The sequence below is a fragment of the Oreochromis aureus genome, linkage group 23, assembly GCF_013358895.1.
Source record: "Oreochromis aureus strain Israel breed Guangdong linkage group 23, ZZ_aureus, whole genome shotgun sequence".
Lineage (NCBI taxonomy): Eukaryota > Metazoa > Chordata > Actinopteri > Cichliformes > Cichlidae > Oreochromis > Oreochromis aureus.
Window position 1 is genome coordinate 11,819,800 of NC_052963.1, and position 23,358 is coordinate 11,843,157.

General features: G+C 46.8%; 1 protein-coding gene across 2 annotated transcripts in view; it reads left to right on the forward strand.

Annotated features, from left to right (window-relative positions):
• nrp2a (neuropilin 2a) overlaps nt 1–23,358 on the forward strand; it is a 61,817-nt gene that overhangs the window by 9,872 nt on the left and 28,587 nt on the right. For both annotated transcript variants that reach the window (XM_031738428.2, XM_031738430.2), the window contains exons 2-7: nt 156–333; nt 10,398–10,579; nt 17,045–17,275; nt 18,637–18,792; nt 19,343–19,512; nt 20,488–20,643. In XM_031738428.2, coding sequence (XP_031594288.1) covers nt 156–333; nt 10,398–10,579; nt 17,045–17,275; nt 18,637–18,792; nt 19,343–19,512; nt 20,488–20,643 — 1,073 coding nt within the window. The remainder of the gene's footprint in view (nt 1–155; nt 334–10,397; nt 10,580–17,044; nt 17,276–18,636; nt 18,793–19,342; nt 19,513–20,487; nt 20,644–23,358) is intronic.

A 23,358-nucleotide genomic window follows, 5' to 3' on the forward strand; every position in this document is an offset into this window, starting at 1 on the left:
GCTTTAAATGAGTCTGCCCTGCAAATGTAGAAATGCATCAAAGTTATGTTTAAAATAAAAACATGGATAAAACATTTTTAACCGCTCCTCTTCTCCTGCTTTATAGTCAGTACCTCCCAGCACCTTCTAAACTCGCCTTTCTGTCTCTTACACAGCGCCGGAGTGCGGAGGTCTGCTAGATGCCAGCGAGGCCGGTTATATCACCTCCCCTGGTTATCCTCTGGAGTACCCCCCACACCAGAACTGCCACTGGATCATCACGGCGCCGGAGCCCTCGCAGCGCATCGTCCTCAACTTCAACCCTCACTTTGAGATCGAGAGGCTCGACTGCAAGTAAGACGGGAAGGCGGGGGGGAAGGAGCTGGATTCGGGTCATAATGGTGCAGTCCATAAAACCCACTCTTTTCTGTCAGGGGAAAATTGGCTTCACCAGTAAGATGGTGTGCTATTATTCTGGCTGAATAATGATTCATGTTGACACGTTCATTCGTATGCTGCGAAAGCATCCGTATCTCAAATAAGTAATTTCCAGTTGAGGCGTGCAGATTTTTACATACTGTTATAATTCAGTGCCGGGTGGTTTGGCCCAATTCCAGGCTGTTGAAACGTAATCCACATTTTGACCACAACAGGTCAATCGGAAAGGAAATTTTAATTGCAGATTGCAGGCTTCCTGTGAATAGCAGACCATTAGGTAGACTCTGGTTTTCTTTTTATATTTTCTGACATAATTATTTATTCAGAAAATGGAAAGCACATAAGCTCCACGTAGAAGAACATAACCATTAAACTTATTTTGTCCTGGATGCTAGTCACCTTCTCCCGGGCAGTTATGGGGGTTAAATTCCTTGCTCAAGGGTATATCAGCTGCAATATCAACCCTCTGTGTTTTAAAGGACAGGAAACGCTGCTCATTTCCACATCCCAAGGTTTCTGCTTCTTTCACACACTCTTGAATACAGACGAGGAAAAACAGGTCGCAATAAAACAATAAAACCCAAATGGAAAGAATGATTCAGATAGTTTAATAATACGTTCCTGTGTTATTTCCGCTGGTTAAGCTAAAAAAAAAATGCGCTGTCAGCCAGGATGTATTTGTGTTTTATCCTGCTAAGAACCATACAAGGGGAGGTTTTTAACCTTCTGAAGAACAGCAGACTAGTGGGGAAGATTTTTGACAGATGTAAAAATTTGAAATTTACTTTTGAAGGCATCAGCCAGCATTACCCAGACTATAAAGCTCTAATCCCCCCTCCATCTGATAATCAAATGCCAAGCAACATTTGGAAGTCGGCGTCTGCTTTTGGGCAGTAAAGACAGAATGATAAGATAGGATGTAAGAAAATGAATCATGATGTATTTTGAAGTCAGAGATTGGAGGGTGGGCCAAGAGAGAGAATAAACAGGGGAGGCTTTAAGAAGTAATAGAAGGGAATGAGACCCAGCTGTTTATCTGGATATGAGCGAGTTGGTCAGTTTCCTTTCTCAGAGACATAAATAATCCAAATCATATGGTCTTCTATTGTCTTTGACCTCAGAGGAAGACGCTAGTGGGAGGGTGGAAAAAGCTCCCAGTCTCTACTGTTTAATCCAGTTTTATATACAACCAATTTTGGTCAAACGATGAGTCCATTTGGTCAGTTTATCAGTGCACTTTCTCTCTCTTCTCCACTCTGTAAATTGAAGAATTAATAATGGTTTTTTTGCTTTTTTTTTGTGTGCATTGTTTGTCTACAAAGTGCTCTGTCTGGCCGAGGGAGGGGAAGAAAAACCAAACCAAAATAAAAAAAAAACAACAACTTTGCTTTCATGAGCGCATGAATGGCCGCTTTGGTTGGAAAAGGTTTTGTAATATTTGCCGGGTTCTTTTCGCACGGTAGCGCCGCGACGGCATTGAACTTGAAATGTTATTTTGATGTCGCCGCCTTTGTGTCTCCAGGTTTCCGTCGTGTTTTTTTGTTGCGTAATTATCTTTTTCTTTTTGCGCTAAAGCGCCTCTACCGCTTTGACACCAGCATCGCTGTGTCGGCAATGTGGCGTGCCCGCACTTCCTGCTGGACTGGTAGAAATAGAGAGAGGGAGAGAAAGAGGGAGGGAGGGATGCCTCAGCTGTTGATAAGCAGTGTGTCAGGCAGTTTCTCACAGCCCAAGGCATGCAGGGCAGGAGGAGGCTGAGGGAGGAGGAAGAGAAACTGAAATACCCCCTTCTTCTACTTCTTCTTTTTTTTCCCTTTGGTACAGACAGTCTTATTGGGATGGGGTTTTTTTTAACGTTTTTATTTTTTAACACATGCCTGAAGGGGACAAGGCCTCGGCGTGCCCTCTAACACACACTCCCACTCAGTCTCCCTTCATCCTGTATGTATGAGTGTGTGAGTGTGAGTGGGCGTTTACGAGTGAGTAACTGTGCAAGCACGTTTTGCAAGTTTGTACGGTTAGCATCCCTCTCTATCCATCACACCTCTGGTGACCGCCCCCCCCCCCCAGTTTGGAAAGAAATAGGGAATAATGCCAACATGTTTTTATGCATCACCTTTAACACCAGTGTGCCCTTCTGTGTTTTGTAGAGAACCCTTTAAGGCACAGAAAACAGCAAAATAGGGCTTGATATTCCTCCTCTCTCCATCCCGTGTTATGCTTTTCTTTTTTTTTCTTTTTTACACGGATTGATCCAGGCCCTGTAGCGCTGTTACGGGTTGCTTCCTTTTCTTGCCTGTATGATTAGGCATGGCGGTGTGAGAGAGTGAGCAGAGAGGAGATTTTTGCATGTTTTCACGGTCCTCTCTGCGAGGTTAGGGCAAGGGGAGCCAGAGGGCTTTCCAGGAGGAGGGAAGGGCTCGGTATCTCGGCCGGGGCTGAAAATCTGCGTGACAGGTAGGATTACAGAGATGGCAGAGCAGAAAACCGGAGCGGTGTTACCTGAAAGGCGCAGGGCTGTGGTGTCTGGACTGCTGATCGTGGAAGCACGCAGGAAACGGGGGAAAAATGGTCACATGAAAGGCTGAACATATGTTTTTGGATATGCTCATAAAGCACACATGCACGTGCGCTCTTAAGCACGCAACCTGTCGGTGTAAAAGTGCTCATCAGCCATCACCTCACCACCCCCACCCCATACCAAGGCACTTTAGGCCTTTATAAAACTGAGAAAAGTGCTCGGTCAGCTCAGGCAAGGCTTCTGAACGCTAATATCCCCTGCCAGCTGGTGATTTTCCCTCGGCGGGTTCAAACAGTCAGTACTCGTGCGATGTAACGAAGCCAAACAGCGGCTCGACTGCAGCAATCAAATCGTGAGCCTTATGCAGGCGCTCCATGTCTGAGGTGGCACTTTAATTCAGGATTTCATTTCAGGGGGAGTCCGGCCATGTGCCAAATAGCTCTTACCTCCAGGCTGCCAGCCGATTGATGCGAACTAAATGTAATAAAGGCTAGATGAAATATCAGGCCCATATCTCTAATGCAATCTGCCATCACCAAGCCCCAGGATGCTACCTAGTGATATACCAGGAGTCGAGGAAGGGGAGTGAGAGAGAGAGTTGCTCTTCAGCTCTCTTTCTCGACGTCTCCCTCCTCCGATTTTTTCCTTCACTCCATCTCTCCCTTTGTTCTTCCTCTCTCCCTCTCGCTCCCGCCCAAGGAGGTGTTTTATTTTTATGCACTTGAATTAAACATTGAAACGGGTGGGTGCACGCACACACACAGACACACACACAGACACAAAAACACTCATTCAAGAAGATCCATTTCTTGCACTTTTTCCTGGGTTTTATTTTCTCACTTTTATTTGGTTATTTGTTATTGAATGCAGTCTGCCTGAGGTGGAAAGATTTTATTATATAACTTTATAACTCTTCAGACACACAGCTAGACACCCCCCACCACCATCCCCACCCCCCGGGGCTTGTGACATGTCTGGCCACAGCGAGAAGTGTCACCAACACACGGACCAGCTCTGTGTTTCTATGCGTGATATCACCTCTTTGCTAGAGCTCGGGGAGGGGTGGGATCAATGTCTGTATTCCGCTTGTAATGGGAAAATCTATAAATGATCAGCAATAGCCAGAGGGGAAGGAAAGTAAAGAAGGCGCAAAAAGGGAAAGGGAAGGATGATGGCTGAGGATGAAAGGAAGGACAGACGAGCTCCCAGAGGTCACTGCCATAGCAGGAAGTTGTTCCAGGATCATATCTGTCAATATCTGGCACTTGGCCTGCAGTTAGGACACAATCATGGTCATCAGCGTCCAGCAGTCAACACAGCTGCCGGGATTTAATGATGATATAATGGCTAACTGGTACAATTAACCGTAAAAACCCAGCATGTGATTAGGATAGCCCGGTGCAGCTGCAGCACTGTTGTCTCTGTATTCATCTGTCACAAATGTAATCAGAGTTGATGAACTACGCCGCGGCGTGAGGAAAGCACAGTGGCCAACATGCTTCGATAGAGGTGAAGCGCGTCCAGCGAGAGTCAGCAGGGTCACGGCTTCAGTGCAGACAGCGTTTATAGTTTGATGCTTCCGATCGATGCTGCACTAGAAGGTCTGGGGCTGAGCCTAGACAGTCTGTGGTCAGTGGTTTGGCCCGAGTCATCTGTAAGCATGAACTCGTGATGGACAGCAAGGGGGAGGGCGGCGAGGCATGACGAGATGAGAAGGAGAAGTGCTGTTTGTGTTTTGGAGGGGGCTAGATTGAAGATGGCAGGCCCCCGCGGATCTGCTGGGATTTCGCTCCCAGCATCTAGTTAATATTTCAGAGGCACTTATGGCTTATTAGAGTCCCCTTTGCGGGTGGGAGCGAGTGTGTGTTCAGATATGTGAATATCTGGGTGTGTGCGCCTTTGCTTAATTTCTGCCTCTGCTTGTGTAAATCGCGGCGAGGCGGACGAAAGAAAGCGAAAGACAGCGGCTCATTGTTTACTGGATCGGGGTCTTGAGGTTTCTCTGAGCTCTGAGAAGTGGAAAAACGGGTGGAGAAACACAGGCAACAGGAAGGGGGAAAATCATTTCAGCCGACGGCCCCGAGTGTCTGAGGGTACGGCCAAGTTTGATTTCCTGATGCTCGAGAACAGCTGTTCCCCTTTTATCAGCATAAACAAAATAAATCAAGGAGACGGTGACGCACCCGTGGCAAATTACGTGTTAATCTCTTACATAATGCTGAAGTTCCCAGAGAATGCTTTGTGTAGGCACTGAGAATAAACTAAATGAAACACATACACAAAGCTAGCTCTTTTACAGAAGGGTAGTTAGATGAGAACTCATGTGCTGATTTCACAAAAGATGCAAGAGGATGGTACCAGCAAGGACTGTAAATGTATATAGCAGATCCCTAAAGGGGAATGACCGGGCTGACTGCACATTATTGCATAGTGACCACTAGCAGGGTCAGTAAGGCCACAGAGGCATAAAAAACCTATAAATATATAAGCAAACAGTGCTCTGCAAAAAGACCTAACAAAGCCTTGCAACCTCATATCTCTCCACAAGAGCAAACTGCTTAGAAGATCTGCCTAAATATACACAACAAGATTAATGTTGGCTATGAGAAGTTCCCAGATTTCACAGTAACACCTGCTAAATGATGGGTGATGATAGCCAATAGGGCGGACCATCGACTCTTAGCGAGGTACGTTGTTAAATCTGCCCCTTCACATAAATAGTGCTCATTCTACTACTCTCCTCTAGTAAGGCTAAAAGGTGCCATACAAGCACAGCTCGCATTGTTTAGTGGCACTGATTATTGTCAAATATGTGACAATAAATAAATCTTTGCTACGTAAACCTCAGAAAAGGATGCGCTGAGCAATTTAGATAAACCGTCATCATGTATAGTAATCTTCCAGAGCAGCTTCATTGTTTACAATACCGTCGGCACCCAATTTGGCATCGTTTAAAAGAAATCCAGTACTGCTCGTACCAGTTTCGTCTTTAGTGGTTTCGCGTTTTTTTATAGCCTATTTTTACAGTTTGTGCTGTGTGTCAATGTAGAGTTTTACACTGTTTTGTGGTGTGTATGTATACTCGCTTTGGGCCTGCGTTTGGTTGTACTGAGGCACTGCTGCCTGCAGGAAATGTCCCCGGTCCCCAACAAACAGCAAAATGTGTGAAAGGCAATTAGTTGTTTTGGCGCAGGGGTGTCGTGATATATGAGATCAGAGGAAGAGAAGACGTGTCTGGGCTGGTGCAGAATTACTGGCCTTTAAGGGTTTTTAGTTTCCTTAACCCTTCTCCCTCTGTTCCAGCTACGTTCTATAGGGGAAATGAGGGAGGGTGAAACTGCTGCCCCCCATAATGGTTCCCGAAACACAGGGCTGGTCGTGCAGACCTAGACAGACCGCCAGACGGACGGAAAGTTGGGGATGGATGGTGTCAGACAGAAAGGCGGAGTTTGAATCAAAACAATTCCTAGAGGAATCTGGATCTGGATGGGGGCTTTCTGCTTCCATGTGTGTGTATGTGAGAGCGGGACGCGGCGCTAATGCGTACCTTCATGGGCGCAGATGTGCGAGTGCGCATGTGCAAATGATTTATGTGTGTGTCTGCGCAGTGTCCTGGAATGCAATCAAGTGTGTGCTTGGGAGAGACAGACAGTGGGCTCTCACACGTCAGGTCCTCATGCAAGTATTCATCAGAGCCTGGGGAGAGGCTGAGCGAACAGGTCAATAATCACATCTGAGGAACACTCGCTCACTGACGCTAATCCACGACAGGAGAGAGGGAGAGGGGAGAGAAGGATAGAGACCCACTCCAAAATCAATTAAAACCTAATTAGGCTCTCAGCTCTTTCGCGGGCCTTTTATCCTCGGCGTTGGTGATGCAGCATCGAGTGTGTACGCGCACGCATGTGCTTGTCTATGTCGGCGTGTGTCTGTGTACGCGTCTGTCTTTGTGTGTTTGTTGGCACATGTTTTGAGCGTGTGTTTTCCCTAAAGCATGTGTCAGTAACAGCCCTAAGCAGGCGTACTTAAGGGATGGCCGCGGCTCTCGCAGACTCACAGTTGGAGCCTGCCACTAAAGCCTCTACGATCGCCTCTGTAATGCAGGATTACAACCAAGACACGTATAAGAGTATTGGACAACAGCTTCTTTACTTACTAGGAGGAGAGCTCTTCAGGCCTTCTTTTGTGCAGATTGGCTTGAGCCCCAGTCGTCATCACAAGCTTAGACTGGAGGAGCGTGCAGGAAGACTGAAACATGTCGCAGTGCACCTTTGAAACTTTAAGATACGCGTTTAAGATTCATGAATTTTTAAAAAAGTAATTATAAAAATTGGTAAGAGAGAGGCAGAGAGAATGAAACTCTTGAAACCGGTTCAGGAGGTGTAGCAATATCATGCTATCATGCTATTTAGCCTAAGGCTGCTTTCACACCAGCCGTGTTTGGTTGGTTTAAATCAGACTCTGGTTCACCTGTGCAGAATTGGACACGGTAATTCCCCTCGAGTCCACACCAAAACCGAGACCCTTTGGAGGAGGTGGTCTTGGTGGGGTTCTGAATGAACTCCAGAGCAGTTTGTTCGTGGCAATAATGTGATCCCTTCTCGATCCAACCAAGCTAACATGTGTGTCAGTACAGTTTTAGCTAAAGACCTTCCCGTAGGTAACATATCTGTGTGCGAAGTTCTGCAGAAGCCAACAACTAGCCTTGAAATGAACAGAATGAAAAAGCTGCAAGTCCACAAACCCATCAACTGGCTGCGACCAGAGTAAACGGATCAGGCTTCAGAAACTGTGTGTCTTGCAGTTCCCCCCTAATCCAACTCTGGCACTGTTTTCGTTAAACCCTCCTTTGCCTCATATGTAAACCTTCTTACCTTCATCTCGGCTTTAAAATGTTCTCTGAAACCATGACCTGAAAATCTTCCCGAGGCAAAATCAAACCTGAGATTCCTTTATTTCCCAAAGTGCATGTCCTTTGTACTCTTTTTTTTTTCGGTTTAATTAACTCGCCTCGTCCTGTACGTTCTTTTTGTTGGTCAGATGCTTTCATGTGGCGATATTGCAGGCTCATTGCAGCATTTTCACACTTCGATCCTCACCTGTGCATGTACCACTCTGACCTAGATTAATATGGTTGGGATTATCCCTCCATCAGCAGTCTTAGCTTGAATGCTCTGTATAGGAATCAATACACTGCAGGAATGCGATAGCCAAAAAAGAGGCTTAGTGACTCTACTTAATCCAGGTTTTATTCCAAGCAGGCAGCACAAAAGCAGTCTTAGTGCTGAGATTCCACAAAGAAACACAGCCTAGAGCTGATTGGTTTGTCTCAGCTCTTCTGAACGCTTTTCATTGTAGAGAAGTCGCGGGGGGAAAAACGTTTACCTGTTCGGGACATTGGCGAGATGCTGAGTTTGAACGCAGCGCCGAAACCCGGAGTCATCTGCGATGATTTTTTAACATCAAACAACCCGTCACGCTAATTAGCGAGACAACAGCAGCCCTGTTGTTTTGTGACAGCTTTGTTACACGAACTAATTGAAGCAAGTGCGTTTTGCATGCCTGTATGTTTGAAGGGTGTAGCTGCAGGGCGCCTGCAGCAATGCAGTCAGCTACATTGGGAACCTCAATGTGTGTGTGTGTGTGTGTGTGTGTGTGTGTGTGTGTGTGTGTGTGTGTGTGTGGTAAAGACACTTGTAGAAAGAAACACGATTGAGTATCATGATAGATTATAAAATTACAAGGAAATTATTCACAGTTGCAACAACTTGCAGTGCAATAACAACAGTAATCTTGCACTCATACAGCAGCAAAACAAGCTCATGCTTAAGAGAATATAAAAGATAGAAAAGTGCAGATTCCTCTCAGATACTGTTTGGATGAAATTTATTGAAACTTGCTTTAAAACAGTAATCCAGCACTGAGTTAGAAACAAGCAAAAGTCATGGAGATTTCCACACCTTCTAGTATTGACACAACCCAAAATTACTACCCTGAAACCTGGTGATTCACTTTCAGCTCCAAAACATGAACTAGCTCCATCTTTATCATATCAGCAGAGCTATGATATAATTTAATGATGGCTGTCCAAGGCAGGGCTGTGTTTTCATACACTGCGTAGTATTCGCTAGTCTTTAAGGGAGCTAAGGAGACCAAATTAGTTTACCATTCATAGAGACTTTTTTTTGCCTACATGAATATCAATGAAAAATCTTGAGACCCATATTTTATGTGTGTTATCTCTTACAAACTACATATCTGCATTAATATTGTCTCCTTGTGGAAAAAAAGCGCAAAAGTGGAAATTTGGAAAACTTTTATGCTGTAAAATCCATCCATGTAGTATTTTCTTTAAAGGGAAACTCAAATACTAAATATCAGCCTGCAGCTGTGGTGCATCTGCAAGCCACTTTGCAACCCACCCCCAAGCCGGCTTCTTCTTTCATCCTGTACCCCACATAATCATCGCGGTGGGTCTTGTTGCTCCCAGGACAGACGGATGGAAATAACAATCTTCTTTTGAGTCGAGTGATCCTGACTGAACTCTGTGACTCTGTGTCGCCGCTTATGTCTAATAATGTCACAGAAGTGACACTTGGGGTTAATTTTGGATCAGCTGGATGGGCTGCCTCTTTGTGTGTGTTTTTCACACACACACGCACACACACACATGCATAGTAGTCTCCCAGTTGAGAATTTGCTTTTATCGTTCAGGGTCAGTTGGCTAGTCAAAGGTCAAAATGAGCCAAGAGCTCAAGCATGTGTAAGCTAATAAGCAAGGTGCCTATGCATTTCTTTGGGCCGATTTTACTCTCCGCTCCCTCACCTTAATGTCATCATCCCCCCAGCCTTCACCTTTTTACTATTTCATGAGTTCCTGCCTATTTTTGCGCCTCTATTAACAAATCCATCCATTTGCCCCAATCTTCACCCTCAGATTGCAGCCACTTGTTCAATTATGTTCTGCTCAAACGCAGCCCTCTCTTCATTTTCTTTCCTGTTATCCAAGATTTGGTAAAATGGCGAGCGCTAACCTTGAGTTGATGTCAGAGGGATCTGAGCTTGTTGTCTCAAGCAGAACTGGGTCATAAGAGCTAAATTTATTGAATACAGCTGAGGGGAAGCAGCACATATGAGGTGTGGCAGAGATGTTTATTTGTGTCTTGAAGTTGTGTTGTGTTCCTAACTATTTCGCTCTGTGTATTCTGTCCTGAGGCTGAACTCTGACGGTAAATAGATCCACACCTGTCTGGTTTTTATTAGCTGAGCCTAACCCCATAACTATCTACATTTATCTCCCCTCTACTTTTCTCCTTTTATCTCTTTACCTTTCTTAATTTCTTCCTGATGCATTAAACTCTGAGTAAGCTGAATGCTAGGGTTTTTTTAAGGAATGCTTTTAAGAGAACATTTTAACATTACAGGAAAGAATCTAATTCATTTCTCTTATTCTTTTCAGATACGACTTCATAGAGATCCGCGATGGAACTTCAGAGACGGCCGATGTTTTGGGGCGGCATTGCAGCAACATCGCCCCAGGGCCAATTATCTCATCTGGGCCATCCCTCCAAATCAGATTTGTCTCCGACTACGCCCATCAGGGAGCCGGCTTCTCTTTGCGCTACGAGATATTCAAAACAGGTAAGGAAGCAATAACGGGTTGTGTTCTTAAAGCTGGGTCTGTTTAGTGCCACATTTAGTCAATAACGCCGCACAGTTCCTCGTTTTTTTTCTTCATTTTCTTGTTTTTCTGCAGACTTTTTTGGGCAATTCGAGCAAGATTTTATATTAGATGAAAAACAAAACAAGCAACAACAAAAAAAACAGTGTGCATCACTTTCTTACAGTTTATGTGTTGGACATATTTCATCAAACGTAAGGCTCCCCTTCTCAAAAACAGTTAACTTAATGGTTTTTTGTCATCATGCGCCTCCTTCGCCTTCATATGAGCGGCCCAAAGCCCGCAATCACTCATCCCATCACTTTCCCAGCAATTTACTTCAGTAGAGGGGACCGGGCATGCATGCAAAACTTACAGAGCGAGGAAAAAACAACAACTTTTAAGTTGCCTCAAAGCACGTGAGGAATGTGTTCTTATATGAAGCAAGAATACACTTCCTCCGGGGCCGTTAGGAAGACTGAGGTGTGGGAAGGGTTATTGTGGGATGATGGAAAATGGAAAGAGCTCCGAGGCTACTTGGGAGTTTGACTTAAGGTCAGAGGTTTATGAGCGGAGGAGGAGATTGATGGGGACGAGCGTGTGGCAAAATGGAATTTTCTCAAAAGTCGTCAAAGTGCACGAGGTGAAGTGCGCTTTGCGGGCAAGGTTGAAGTATATTTGTTTTAGTGGCGCTTGTGTGTTTGTGTGAGTTGTAGTGGGAGGAGGCGAGGTGAATTGGTCAGGTGGCCTCGGGGGAGCAAGATTTATGTACAAGTGAGTTGCCAGCGTATTGTCTCTGCAGCAGTTAAAGGTAACTCCTGATTTAGGTCTGGAAATGCTTTTTGATTTAAAACCACGAAAACAGAGGGAATTCGTTAATTCACCTCCCACCTTTGAAGAAATGTCCCTGGCTTTGTGTCAAATGAGTGTGACCCACATTTGATGTTACCGAGGACACCGAGCTCAGACCCTGGCGGTATAACAGACTGCATCTGTCTCACACATAGATGGATGGAAGGCTGGTGGATGGCTGGGGATGCCGTGCCTTTAACAAGATCCTGGTATAAATACAGGGGTGTAAGAGCTGGTGTCACTGTGCGAGCACATGTAGGTGTCTGCTGGCTGCATGTGTGGGTGGTTCCACTCAGCTTGTTGTGCGAGATTCTGTCTGCCTCTATGTATGTTTGTATGTGGAGGCGGGAAGAGAGACGCGTATGTTTGTGTGTGTGTGAGACAGAGAGGTGGAGAGAGAGGGACAAACTGAGAGGGAAAATGATTGGGGTTAAGGGAGACAAACTGACAAAGAAGGAGTGAGTCAGAGAGTGAAAATGAATTCAGGATGCGTGATTGAGGCCATGTGTTAATTACGGCGTTCCCAGCGCCTGCACGCTCTCTCATCATGGCTGTTTGTCTTACCGTGGCAGGCCCGGGCCCTCTAAACAGCTTACAACTTCTGACGGGTACACAGAGATCCGAGGCTGAGATGTGTTTACTTACTAGAGGAGAAGTGGCAATTGTGCAAGCGTTATTTTTACCCTTCTTAACGGAATGAGGCGCTGTGCGTTTTTGCACGCTTTTATTTTTGGGAGGCGATGGGAAAATGAATTTTAGTCCGGTCTGTTTTAATGTAGCTGCACGAAACTCAGTTTGTGTGTGCAGTGTCGAGGTTGGGAGGTTGTGTTTATGGGTCTGTGTGTGTTTTTAAAGGGTGCGTCCTGACAGATAGAAATCTGTGCAAACAGCTGGGAGACGTGTGTGTTTGTGTGCGTGTCTTCAGCTTCCTTCCCATCTTAAACAGACAGCTGAGGCTGACCCCACCACACTGTGTCTGGAAGTCAGACAGTGCAGGTCTGGTTTCGACTGTGTGTGTGTGTGTGTGTGTGTGTGTGTGTGTGTGTGTGTGTGTGTGTGTGTGTGAGAGAGAGAGAGAGATATCCTGGCCTGCTTTCTCTGCATTGGACTAATGATACTGTGGCTTGTTTTTGTTTTGTTCATTCAACCTTATTACATAAGCAGTGACTGTAGCTACTCCAGGGGGTTTTTGAATTGGACAAGCAATCTGTTTGTGCCACTGTGTGTGTTTGCGTGTGGTTTATGTGTGTGTAAGTGGCGTGGTACAGTACAGTTAGAGCAGCGTTGAGGATCACAAGTCGACCTTTGGCTCTACATCCGTCCCAAATAACCCTTCACCCTTCGGTTCACCTCCTAAGAAGAACCAGGATCTTCCATCTATCCCTCAGTCCACTACACTCATGCACACGCACGCACGCACACATACAGTGCAGAAACGCCTTAATCCTACTGTACAGCGAATGTGCACAGCTCCCCTCCCTTCCCCCTTATTGTTGTGGCCTACTTTGGTCCTACTCATGCGTGCTTAACCCTTTATACAGCCCTGACTACCACCCCACACAAAGTCACGTGCTGCTGATGCTGTTACCACGGCTACAAGGGGAAGACTTATGATGGAAGCCCCCATTTCACCCTTCCCCAAAGCCCACCAGTAGCTCAGTGGGGGCAGAAAAACAGTGGCAGCCAATCCAGTGTTAAGATGGGAGCATAGAGAACCTTGGGGCATTGGGTCTCCTCCATGACCGCTGCTGACCGCTTCTGTGGCATCTGGGGGGTCGGGTGGTGGGGGAAGAGGGCGCAGCCTACGGCAGGGACCCCCACCCAAGTGCCAGACATAACACACTGGCCTTGCGTGTCTCTCTGATGCTATCGTGCTGATTGGACGCGTCAGTGATGGCTGTTACGGCTGATTGCAACGTGTTTATTCCTGAAAAACCCACCAGCCCCATCCCACTGCCGAAATCACGCTCACGTAATTAACCGGCAAAAGGTGAATTAAAGTCATGAATAAATAAATCGAGCACAAAAAAACAAGAGCGCTTAAGACTGATCAGCGATGAAGAAAAACGCGTACCCGGAATGAAATAACGAGACATTATCAGCAACCGCGTGAACGGCTTTGATCACAAACAGCAGGAGGGCTTTTTTTGGCATCTGCATTTTTTTCTATGTGTGTGTGTGCTGAAGATGAAAAACAATTGATAATGGTAATTCATTTAACAACAACATAACAGAGGCATCAGTCTAAGGAGAAACATTCCTCTCGAATTGTCTCTCCGGATATATAAAAGTGTCAAACCACAGCATGCCAAGAATGCTGTTTCTCCTTTTCTTGGGTCTTCCAGTTGTTCACAGTGTTGTTGTTGTTGTTGTTTTTGTTGTTGTGGGTTTTCCACCCTTCCCCCCACACCCTTGTGTAGCGTGTCCCTTCCGCTACACATCTACGCAGGCATGCACGTACACAGCCCTTCCCCGGATGCCTCGGGAGAGATTTTCTTCAATGGAAACCGTGAGTCGAACTCAAGCGTGGGGAGGTTACACGAGAGATCTGCTCGCGACTGTATACAAGGAGTGGGATGTATGTCAGGCAGAGACAGGCAGGTGAGAGAGAGGAGGGTGAGGCAGGTTTTGATGTGCGGCAGACGCAGAGGTGAGCCCTCAGCTAGAGTTGTATGTCGACGCCAGGCGAGACAGAGGGTTGAAAGAGTGAATGAACACAGGCCCGGCGCGTCGCTGGGTGGAGGAGGAGAGGAAAGGGGTTGCCCTGACACAACGTGTGGAGCTGCTGCTACTACATCACGCGCTCATCTGCAAGAATCGAGTGGTTTCTACCCAGCAACTCGCCCTCTTACTCCCACCCCACCCCGCATCACACTGAGACACACTCTCACTCACTCACACTATGACCTCCCGCTCCTTGCCAGAAGACAGCTCTCGCCAAATGGCAGCTCATGGTGCGATGCAAGCACCAACCAGGCACGTGTGTGTGCGCAGGCATGTGTGTGTGTTTTTAAGACATGAGGGCCGAGGGGGTGACAGAGGGAGGTAGAAAGGGGCGAGGAGGAGGAGAAGAGGGGGACTTGTTTTTGGCGTGTTCATACACTGTGAGCTAATGAGCAGTGACGCAAAGAGAAGGTGCATATGCGCACACTCGGCGGAGCATCGGCACGTGACGTCGCGCGAGGGCGACCGCTCCTCGAGTAACAGACACGGCGTGTTTGGATGGGCGATGGAGTCAAGCTGCGCTCAGATTGAAGATTTCACCAGCAGGACTCCGCAGACTTGCTTTGCACTGTGACCCAGTGAGAAACAAGGCCAGTGTGTTACTGGGTCTCACACATGCAGACACACACACACACACACCTTCATGCACGCACACACTGAGGGAAAACAGGCAGCAAGAAACGGGACGTGTGAGCAAAAACGTACATGCAAAGAGGAGCATTCGCAGGAGATGTGACTCATGCGTACTGCGCAGTTCATTTGCTGTCGTTATTATCGCATTACAGACACATACAGATTGATGCTGCTTACTCCTACATGATAACTGTACACTAAACACACAGAGCTGAGGTCAGTGGTTGAAGGGATGGGGAGATATTGGCTGTAAATTACCCTCACATTTCAGCATCCCTTATTCTGTGTGTGTGTTTGTGTGTGCGTATAGGCAGCCAGGCGACTGATCCATGGGTGTTTTGATGTTGCGGTGTGTGTGGGAGTCGACACAAGGGGTTGAATGCCTGCTTTTAACGCGTGGGGGGGAGGATTCATACATTTTTTTTGTCAGCATCTCAACTGTCAACTGTGACATGAATGTATTGGTGCTAGGTAAATCAATAGGAAGATATATGCATGATTGCATTCAGCTATATACAGTATGTAAGCACTTTTTTTTATGTGAGGCTTTGGCAGGAAATGAGAGAAAAACAGGATATAAAGAATCTCTCACAAAATGGGGAATACAAATAGAGATATGGTATACGTCTCCTGGGTTTTCCTCCCTCTGTCTCTATGCTGATTAGGGTCAGTTCTCTGCCATTACCAAGTGTAGACACGGGGAGGTGGGGTCAGAGCAGCACAGTCGACCCCTCAGCTTTTCATAGGGCCGCCTGAACCGGTGCCTCCGAGGAATGCTGCCGAAGGAATGTTCCACTAACGCGTCTGTGCTCCTAAACGCCGCCTCTATGACTGAATCTGGTTATCAAACATAGCCCTGGCAGCTCCCTGAGACAGTGCAGTGCTTGCCTGGATGCGGTGCCGCTTTCCCAGGTTTGAAATCCACCAGATGCCTCCTCCCGTGAGCCTCTTCAACCTGACCTCCCAGTCTGCTTTCCAGTGGAGTCAACGATGGGAAAAATGCTTCTAGCTTAGGCTTGTTTTTCCTTGCTGGTAGTGACTGGCCAGGCGCATTTGTCTGGGAAAGGAAACTGAAGTGAAACGTGTCTTTAAATGAGTTTACCTTCAACGAGTCATTTCAGCAGGAGAGACGTAGCAAAAAGAAAAAGCACACAATGTCCAGTTTAAGTGCGCTTTAATCCGAGAGGAAGAGCTGCGATTTGTCCCACGTATCTTAGCAGCGTTGCCACATGAGGATGCATGTGTGTCCGGTGAGCATGAAAATAGAAATGCATAAAGATGTACAACTGAACGGAGCCTGCATTGTAAAGATAGAACTGTTTAAAGGGTGAGCGAACTCAGGCTCGGAGAATAAACACAGCTTATGAATGAGGCAGCGCGTGTGACATTTGTGTGAAGACCTGTCTATTTCGCCCGCGCGCATGCGTGCGTGTGCGTGCGCGTGCGTGTGTGTGTGTGTGTGTGTGTGTGTGTGTGTGTGTGCTGGATTGTCAGCTCTCTCCCACCTCATTGATGTGCCGGTCCATAAACACTCGGCCGTGACTCAGGCTCCCCAGTGGGCCGCGGAGCAGTGGCTGATGGGTAGATGATCTGAGCCACACAGCTGCTGCCGCTCAAGGTGAGCCGCCCAGGGCGCATAAATCTGCATAGCTAATGAGGAGCCGCCGCAAAGGGCCCACTTAGAACCATTACACAACTTTTGTGGTATGCATGAGTGTGCGAGAGAAAGTGAAAGACATGCGCACACACAGAGTGCAAATGAGACCCAAAAAAAGGGTGAAATTTTAAATTTATGCTCTAAAGCAGGGGTCAGTCTTTAAAGGCAGAATTTTTTAAGGGCTCAAGTAAAGGCTGGGTTTTGGAGTGCACTGTCATTGTTTGAGAGCACAGAGGTGGTATGAATTTAAGGGGATCGTGCACAAAAAAAGAGCTCTAACCTACTTGCGTTGCATGATGCAACATTAGAAATGCCCAGTTGAGCATTTGCTCGCTGTGTTGGGCTTTTTTCCCTCCTCCATCTATAGCCACGAGTCGTTCGTGTCCTTTCACCACCGCAGCTACTGTAAAATTCCAGCGGGGCTGTCAGTGACAAATGAGTTTCTGAAACACCTTCTGCAAGTCAGATGAGATACCGCCACGTGATCGATTGCTTCTGCTCGTAATGCGACCATTATTGGGGGTTTTTTGTTTTTCACTCCCAACTCTAAATATCTTCTTATCCTTGTGTGTCTGTTTAGGCTCGGAATTCTGCTTCCGCAATTTCACCAGCCCTTCCGGCATGATCGAGTCCCCGGGGTTCCCAGATAAATACCCTCACAATCTGGAATGCTCCTACATGATCATTGCCCCGCCCCACATGGACATCACGCTCACCTTCCTGACCTTCGACCTCGAGAACGACCCCCTGCTGGTCGGAGAGGGTGACTGCAAGTACGACTGGCTGGACGTGTGGGACGGTTTGCCACAAGGTGAGCGCACAGACACACACAGACACACACAAACAGATGTCAGAATATCTCAGCATGAGCGTAGACACACTGGAAAGACACGCTGTCCTCACCTTTTAACGTGCGTGGATGGCCACATTTCCACATGCACATTCCTGCACTGAAATCTGCATAGCAGCCTTCAATTTCCTGTGCAGGCATCCCTCTCTTTGATGTAAGCCGCTCTTACCGTACAGTCCATCCCATTACATGGGGGGGGGACTGGACACCCCTGAGGACCAGTCTGTTCCCATGGTTCTCTTCACTCTCCATAATAACCCCCCCCCCCCTCTTACTTTCCTCCCTGTCCTCCATCCTTATCACCTAGCACTTCCTTCCTCCCCAGGGTGAGCGAGAGTGACGGCCACGATGAGTATCTGCTTGTATGCAAAGAGCCGAGATCAGAAAGTGGGAAGGGGGGGGAGGTTTGGGGGAGAAAAACATTTGAGGATGTTATCAAGGGGCTTTGATAGTGACCGCCATAGGGTAATGCTAGTTGCTCTGTAGCTGATGAAAGCCACATTAGTAGTGGTGAGTGGTTCATTTCTCACCTCTCGCTTTGCCGAGTTCCTTTTCTTCTCTCTTTTTTTCCTTTTCTTTTTGAAAATATGAAGCAGGGTTGGGGGGGAACCAAGGATTTGCTCTAATTATTCCATTTTCAGTCGCTAAGAAGGGATCCAAGTGGATTTAAAATTCCAATTATAGCCTTGAATTTAGGAGCTCTGATAGCTGAAAACAATTTATACCATTCAAAGTTGAGAATTAGGAGCAAATTAAAGTGTAACCCAGTTCCAGTGAGCCTGAGTTTCCTCGGGCGTGAAAGAGGGACGGGAGACGAGGCGGAAGGGTGAAGAATTTTTGTGTCTGGAGACCGTTGTAATCCTTAATGTTTGTGAGTGCGTGCGCGCATGTGTGTGTCTATGCGTGTGTGAGTGCTTGTCTGCAGCTGATCCCAGTGCAGCTTGCATTAAAGCAAGGGATTCCATTCCCTCTCCTGCTGGGTTCTGGCTGAGACACACACATGGCAGATGGAGGGATGGACAGGAGAGTTAAGGGAGAGAGGAATGAATGGAGGAAGGGGAGATGGAGGAGAGGCATGCTGTGAGTCATTAGACAACACTTACCGAAGCAGCATGACCACTGGAAACCTGTCTTTGCAGTGCTGGATTTCCTTTTTTTTTTTAAAAATCTTATAGGAATTATCACATGTGCGTGCTTTTTCTGCTTTTTCTTCTTTTCTTGAATGTAGCATCATACAGAAAAAGCAGTAAATGTTGAGTTTTTCAAAATAACAGCATGAATGTTTTTATGACTGTATAAACATGAATTTCGTGTGTGTGCAGTGGCTCCTCTGATTGGCCGGTACTGCGGGACAAAGATACCCCCAGAGATCCAATCGTCCTCCGGCCTGCTGTCCCTCTCCTTCCACACCGACATGGCCGTCGCCAAAGACGGCTTCTCCGCCCGCTACAACATGACACAAAAAGAAGTCTCCGACTGTGAGTGCACCATCACTTTAAGAGCGCACGTGTGTGTGCATTTGTGTGTACAGAGTGTAGGTTTGCTTACCTGCTTTTATTCCCAACTCGATTTTCTCTCTTTCACCGCTTTCGTCTCTGTCATCTCTGCTGACACTCGTCTTTCTCTCTTCCATCTTTTTTCTCTTTTCTTTTTCCTCCTCTCCTCTTACCCTCTCGATCTCTTCAGCCGTGCCTGCTTTAATGCTATTTCAATCTCGGCGCGCTCCCTCGCCCCTCTCAGCCTATTTTGCGCTCTCCTAAGAGAGCATGATTTCTCAGAAGCGGGCTCATACTATTTTCTTTTAGAATATAAATTAACTCAACCTCAATTTAGCTTCACTCACCTGTTGGGCTGCTTTCTGCCTCTCTCATTGTCCTTTCTCTTTGTGTCTGCCTGAGTTTAACTTCACGCCTCTTGTTTTTTCGAGCTCTGTGCCCCTCATGCCTTCTCTTTCATGTCTGCTAAACCGTTATATTCAGTTATATTCAATGCAAACATAGCTGACGTTGCTCCCTCTTCTCCCGTCAGCATTTCACTGCAGCATGGCACTGGGCATGGAGTCGGGGAAGATCAGCGACGATCAAATCACGGCCTCGACGTCCTTTTACGACAATCGCTGGCTGCCGCGCCAGGCTCGCCTCAACAACGATGACAACGCTTGGACGCCAGCAGAGGACAGCAACAAGGAATACATACAGGTATCACTCCGCGAGGTTTCCCCCCGTATAACACACCGTCTTTCCTTGGAGTTGGTTCAAGCAGGCCTACACTGTCGAGATCAGTCGATGTCAGCGGCAGCTCGCAGCAGCTGACGGATCAGCTGGTATCCTTTCATGCATTCAGTCGGCAAATGTCAACTATTTAAGGTGCTTTAGCCCACCTGCAGTTGTTTCGTACCCCAGGAAGAAGTCTTGCTGCTTCTTTCTTTGCCTTAGGCTTTCCATGAATGTACATGGAAGGGGCAGAGAGGTCCCAGAACAGAGCCGTGCCACCAAATATAAATAACCGCGCATTTGAGCTGTCTCGAGGGCCTGGGTGTTTAAGAAACTTTTAAATGCAGTTGTTTTGCTCTGGTAGAAATCTGAAGGTGAATATTTGATTTAAGGCACAAAGTCTAGAGCGGGTTGACACTGATATCTGAATCAGCAGCGCGTTAACCCGCTGGTGACAGTAAATTTGTCTCAGTGATACTTGCGGAAGAAGGCTCGGCGAAGAAGGCTCTCACGTACAGTGGGGGACATACAGAGGTGCTCACACATAAAGGGAATGGAGGAACTGTGAACCGATGATAAGGAAGTGCTTCCACACTCTCAATCTTTCCTGTCTCAAACGCGTGCATAGGCAGAGCGCGGAGGAGAGCGGCAAGAAGGCCGTGATTGATGAAGGTGCTCTTCAGGAATGCATCCGAACACTGTGCCATTGATCTTTGCCTCCAGCCATTCCTCCCCTTACACACATCACAATGTACAGACACACACACACACACTCATAGATACCACCTAGGCTTCTTCAGTAGAAGGCCACAATCTGCTGCTGCTGTGTGAGCGATAGACTTGCAGCTGCTCGGCTATCTGCATCATCACATCAATCCTGCAGTCCTGCCACTATTCTCTAATCATTTCATTTCAGTTCATATAAAACAAGTTTTATATATTTTTCCCCCCCTTTTCCAGGTGGATCTTCATTTCCTCAAGGTTTTGACCGGTATTGCCACACAGGGTGCCATATCCAAGGAAACGCAGAAGTCCTACTACGTCACAACCTTCAAGCTGGAGGTCAGCACCAATGGAGAGGACTGGATGGTGTACCGCCACGGCAAGAACCACAAGGTAGAGCATTAAACGTGTTTATAAGTAAAAACGAGGCCTGAAATGGTCCAACGGGCAAGCTCGCTTTAAAGTGAAGCCGAGCATCCACGCTGAACGCAGTATTTACACCTCCGAGATGTTCTCAAACAACTAAGGTTGTTGTGTTCGCTCGAGAGCCATATCAATGGCGTCAGCGGACGCTAAATTCCTGAAGGAGTCTTTCCCCTTCTAAGACTGTTTATGAACTCGAGTCATGACCTCAGTCATGAGTTGGAGAGAAAGGGAACGGGAGGGAGGAAGAGATAGAGAGAGGAGGGGAACCTGACAAACAAGAACAATGGAGTCCTCTGTGTGCCCTTATCTGGGACTGCTATTTATCATCTTTCTCAGCCTAACTCACACACACACACACGTATAAACACACACACCTGGGGGTTGTGAAACCCTCTGGAGGCCCGCCAGGTGTGGACTGAGCAAATTTGCGTCTTGAGAGATTCGCAGCATTACTCTCCGAAATCGCTCCCATTAGAGCCTCGTTAAATCTGCGTTTGATTGCCTGCTCGTTGTTACTTATATACACACAATGGCAGGTTGTTGCCATGCCGTGACCTGCAGACAGCCTGTTTCCAGGGCATTTAAACCTTCTCCCTCACATCTGGTTTAAGGTCACTGTGGATTTCAAACAAAAAAATAGAGAGTGGCAAGAGTGGGTGTGTGTGTAAAGAGGGGTTAATCCACACTATCCGCACAGACTGGGATTCCCCACCCCTGCCTCCTCCTTCTGTGTGTGCCAGTGATTGGTTTGGGTGGGGCCAGTGGGGGGTATTTGATGTAGAGATTATTAAACAAAATGTGGATTTGACTCAAAAGTCAACATCTGTGCAATTTATTAGAACCCCCGGAAAAACACACACACACACAATCGAGAGGACCCCCTCCCTTCCTTTAAATAACCTCTGGCTGATCTCCCTGTCTGGAGATCCGTGCGTGTGAGCGCATACGTATATGATGTGTGTCTGTCTGCGGCGTGTAATCTGAGTCTGGTAATCCGTCTGAGCAAAAACTGCTCGGACACTTTGAGACACGGATTCAGACAGATGCTTCGGCATGCATTTTGCATTCGGGAGAGAGATATCGGTGGCGCTACGCTGCTTTGAAAACAGCGTTTTGTTAGCTTTTAGAAAACCGTAAAGGCAGTAGGAGGATGGAAGATCTGTGAAAGATAGAACAAAATCTGAAAAATGTACGTTTGCTAAAGAAAATGGTGAAAACCCCACAAAAAAAGTCTGAGGAGGCAAAGTCAGGGAATAATGCCTGCTGCTTTTACTAATTGGACACTACTTAATCTACATAAAATGCAGAATTGATTAAGCATACCATCTGCTTCTGATGATAAAGAAATACGACAGCTACAGCATTTACTGCATGCATGATAGGGCTCTAAATTCAAACTCTACAAGGATTTATTGCGCACTCTCCCTCCTCTTATGTATAATAAAGAGGCATCTCAGATTGCGTTACATAAAACCTGCTCTTTGTGTATTTGCCGACCACAGAGAGAGCCGTCTAGGAGAGTTTGCAGCCACGGTTTTTACCTCGGACTTCGTGATGGTGAAGCCAAAGAATTCGCTTTACTCTTCGCGACCCTCGTCAGACAGGTTCCCTTCTGGTCTCCAAAGGCTGCGGTTGAATCTTTCCGTGACTGCTAATCCACCACTGGTGTTTTACAAACTCCCGGTTAGCCTGTCCTAAGCCCCCCAAAGAGCCCTTAAGTGGTTGAAGCTCAGTTCTCGTCAGGGGTCCTGTAATGACTGGGATTTGGTTCTTCTAATTGTCATTTAGCAGTGAGCTCGAAGCTCGTGCAGCTTTGGACAGGAGCGTGTAGACGTGTAATTATTGTGTGTGTGTGTAAGGTTGAGGCACGAGTGTGCCTGTGCATCAGCTTGGTGGTTCTTACCCCCCCGTGTTTGTTAATGGAAGACAGCTCTCTGACACGATGTGTAGCTTTTTCGATGTGTTAACAAAGGCTGAAGGGCTGAATGCTCCTTAGAAGAAAAAGGAAAGCAATGTGGGAAATTAGAGTGAAGAAGAAAGATGTAAAACACACCAGCGCTGCACATTAATCACCTCAATCACACCACCAGGTGTGGGCCTTTGTGTCATTTTTTATTATTTTTTTTTCCCAGATATTCTGCATGCCATCACATTTTCAATTCAACACCCATGTGACTTGTTAATTCTAAGTCACATTTCTCACATATGCGCCTCATTACTTGATGAGATGCGAAGACACTCAGGAATTGCATATTTCGCACACTTACACATAGACGCGAGCTTCACAACCATTTTTTTTCTGTTTTGTTTTTTTTAAATAGACGCGCACGCTCCCGCGCCCAAACTAATTAACATTTAAAACACACGCTGTCACCTGTCTGTGAAGAAAATCCCAGGCGTCCCAGTGCTAAGCAAGCTTTGTGCTGCTGAAAGGCACTGTATGTGCTAAGTCAGTCTAACACTGACACACACATAGTAACATGGAGGAGAGGGGGAAAAAGTCAGCCTTCAGCATTTCTTCCTGCACCTCCATCACACTGTAGAGTAGAATAGAATAGAATAGCTTTTTATTGCCATTCTACATGTAGCTCTCAGGCTAGAGGTGGACATATCGATCGATCAGGTGGTATCGCTAATACTGGCCCTGTATTCACTTGGTATGCGATCGATGCCCACATTTGT